Source organism: Balaenoptera musculus, chromosome 19 (assembly GCF_009873245.2).
Source record: "Balaenoptera musculus isolate JJ_BM4_2016_0621 chromosome 19, mBalMus1.pri.v3, whole genome shotgun sequence".
Lineage (NCBI taxonomy): Eukaryota > Metazoa > Chordata > Mammalia > Artiodactyla > Balaenopteridae > Balaenoptera > Balaenoptera musculus.
In genome coordinates, this window is record NC_045803.1 from 231369 (window position 1) to 233650 (window position 2282).

General features: G+C 63.7%; 1 protein-coding gene across 1 annotated transcript; it reads left to right on the forward strand.

The window, feature by feature from the left end:
- Positions 1-1476: 1476 nt before the first annotated feature.
- LOC118884953 (zinc finger protein 837-like) lies at positions 1477-2282 on the forward strand. The gene is made up of 2 exons (XM_036833163.1): positions 1477-1522; positions 1799-2282. Exon 2 carries the CDS (start codon positions 1961-1963, stop codon positions 2237-2239), a length of 279 nt encoding a protein of 92 aa, XP_036689058.1. The 5' UTR covers positions 1477-1522; positions 1799-1960; the 3' UTR covers positions 2240-2282.

Genomic DNA, 2282 nt, shown 5'->3' on the forward strand with positions numbered 1-2282 from the left:
GAACTTGGGAATTTACTCCACGTGGCAAAAAGGACAATGAAGTGTGATTAAGCATCTTGATATGTGAGATTCATGGTGGGCCCAAGGCGTCTTTGCACAAGAAAAGGCAGGAGGGTCAGAGTCCATATGCAGGAGATATGATGACATACACAGAGAGTGATGTTTCACTGCTGGCTTTGAAGATGGAAGACAGGGCCACAAGACAGGGAAGGAGGTGGTGTCTAGAAGCTGGATAAGGCAAGCAAACCGAGCCTCAGAGCCTCCAGAAGGAAGCAATGCGGCCGAAACCTTGATTGAGGACTTCTGACCTCCAGAACTGAGATAATAAATTTGCATTGCTTTAAGCCACTAAACTTGTGGTAATTTGTTACAGCAGCAGTAGGAAACCAACAATGGCCACAGATGAATTTGGACATAGTAATTGCAGACATCAGTCCGTTTCCGGTGTTGGCCGTCACTGGAATGAGCGGGGGCCCCCGTGCTCAGCTGTTTACATTTAAAGTTATCATACCCATTTTGTAGATGAGGCTGGCAGTCCTGAGAACCAAGCTTGCCTGGTAGAAGTGGGGAGGGGCACACTGGGCCTCCAGCCCTGCTGCCAGGTGAGTCGCATCTCACACCTTACAGAAGAGCTGGCTAATGGCAGGTGGATGGGCCTGGGCCAGACCGAGGCAGGGAGCCATCAGGGCATGGCTCCGGGGGCCTGGTGGTCAGGAGTGGAGGAGGGATCCTGGGGACTGGGCAGCTGAGCAACTGGGGTGTCCCTGTTGCTTGAGGGAGGGGCCACTGAGGTCCCAAGCCAGGGGTGAAGGTACTCCAGCAGTGGCGAGGAGGGAGGGTGCCGGGGAGCAGAGAGAGGCAGGGAAGCAGGTCTCTGGAGTGTCGTGGGTGCTGAGCGTAGGGACAGGAGGCTCCAGTGTTCTCATGGCCTGTGTCATTCCTCCTGCCCCTTTCCCTGGACTGCCGAGAGTGGGGGCCACTCACTAGGCATCCATCCTGGGGTCAGCATTCTTGGGGAACTGCAAACCTTCATTCTCTTCTGCTCTTCCAGATCCCACAACCTGGACACCGTGTTGTGGGCTGGCCTCGGGACGCAGCCTTGGGCCCAGAGCTCTCGGCAGGAAGGCAGCCCCAAGGTAGACCCCCAGGGAGCCCACAGGGGCCAGGCGGAGAGGCACAAGACAGAGCTGAGGCCCCTGGAGGAGGACCCAGCCGAAGGACACCCCTCTCAGTGGGGGAGACCTGCATGGAGGGACCGTGGCCGGCAGGACAGCTCCCCTGGGTGTGAGCCCCACTGCAGGGACTGTCAGAGTGCAGGAGCTGGACGCCTGGTGCAAGAGCCGCGTGGCCCCACCTCCTCTCCGGACCCCGACCTGGTCATCCCCAGGGGCCGCATGCCGGGCAGGGCCTCTGTCCGTGCCCAGCGGGTGCCAGGGCCTCCAGCCAGAACTCCTTCCTGGTGCAGCATCCCAGGACACCCCCTGGGGAGAAGGCCCCCGCGTGTGACCACCGTGGGGCCCAGGTGCTGCACTGGAGCTGCCCCCGCGTGTGACCACCGTGGGGCCCAGGTGCTGCACTGGAGCTGCCCCCGCGTGTGACCACCGTGGGGCCCAGGTGCTGCACTGGAGCTGCCCCCGCGTGTGACCACCGTGGGGCCCAGGTGCTGCACTGGAGCTGCCCCCGCGTGTGACCACCGTGGGGCCCAGGTGCTGCACTGGAGCTGCCCCCGCGTGTGACCACCGTGGGGCCCAGGTGCTGCACTGGAGCTGCCCCCGCGTGTGACCACCGTGGGGCCCAGGTGCTGCACTGGAGCTGCCCCCGCGCTGCGCTGTGCGAGGTCCGCTCGGACTGCCCCCCGCGCACACATCCCTGTCCCAGGACCCTGCCGCCGGCCTCTCTCCAGCAGAGTCCCTTCGTGGAGCTTCCTGCCGCGGGCCGGCACAGCGAGGCCTGTACCCGAATGTCCCCGCTGGCCCCTCAGGAGTTGCTGCAGGCGGCAGAGGAGCCCCTTCCGTGCGCCCGGTGCGGAAAGCGCTTGGGCCCCAACGAGCAGCGGATGGGACGAGGGACCCCGATGTGTCCTAGGTGCGACCAGGCCTCGGGTCCTTTCCCCCATGAGCCCGGCCGCCCGGCCCAGCAGCTGTACGCCTGCGTCGAGTGCGGCAAGGCCTTCACGTGCACCTCAAGACTGCTGCAGCCCGAGGGCATCCACACGGGTGAGCGGCCCTACGTGCGCTGACTGCGGCCAGGCCTTCGTGCGCTGCTCCGGCCTCCAGGGCCAC

Excerpts from the sequence above, each read along its gene's own strand:
- LOC118884953 (XM_036833163.1), top strand. The coding sequence starts at position 1,961 with ATGTCCCCGCTGGCCCCTCAGGAGTTGCTGCAGGCGGCAGAGGAGCCC.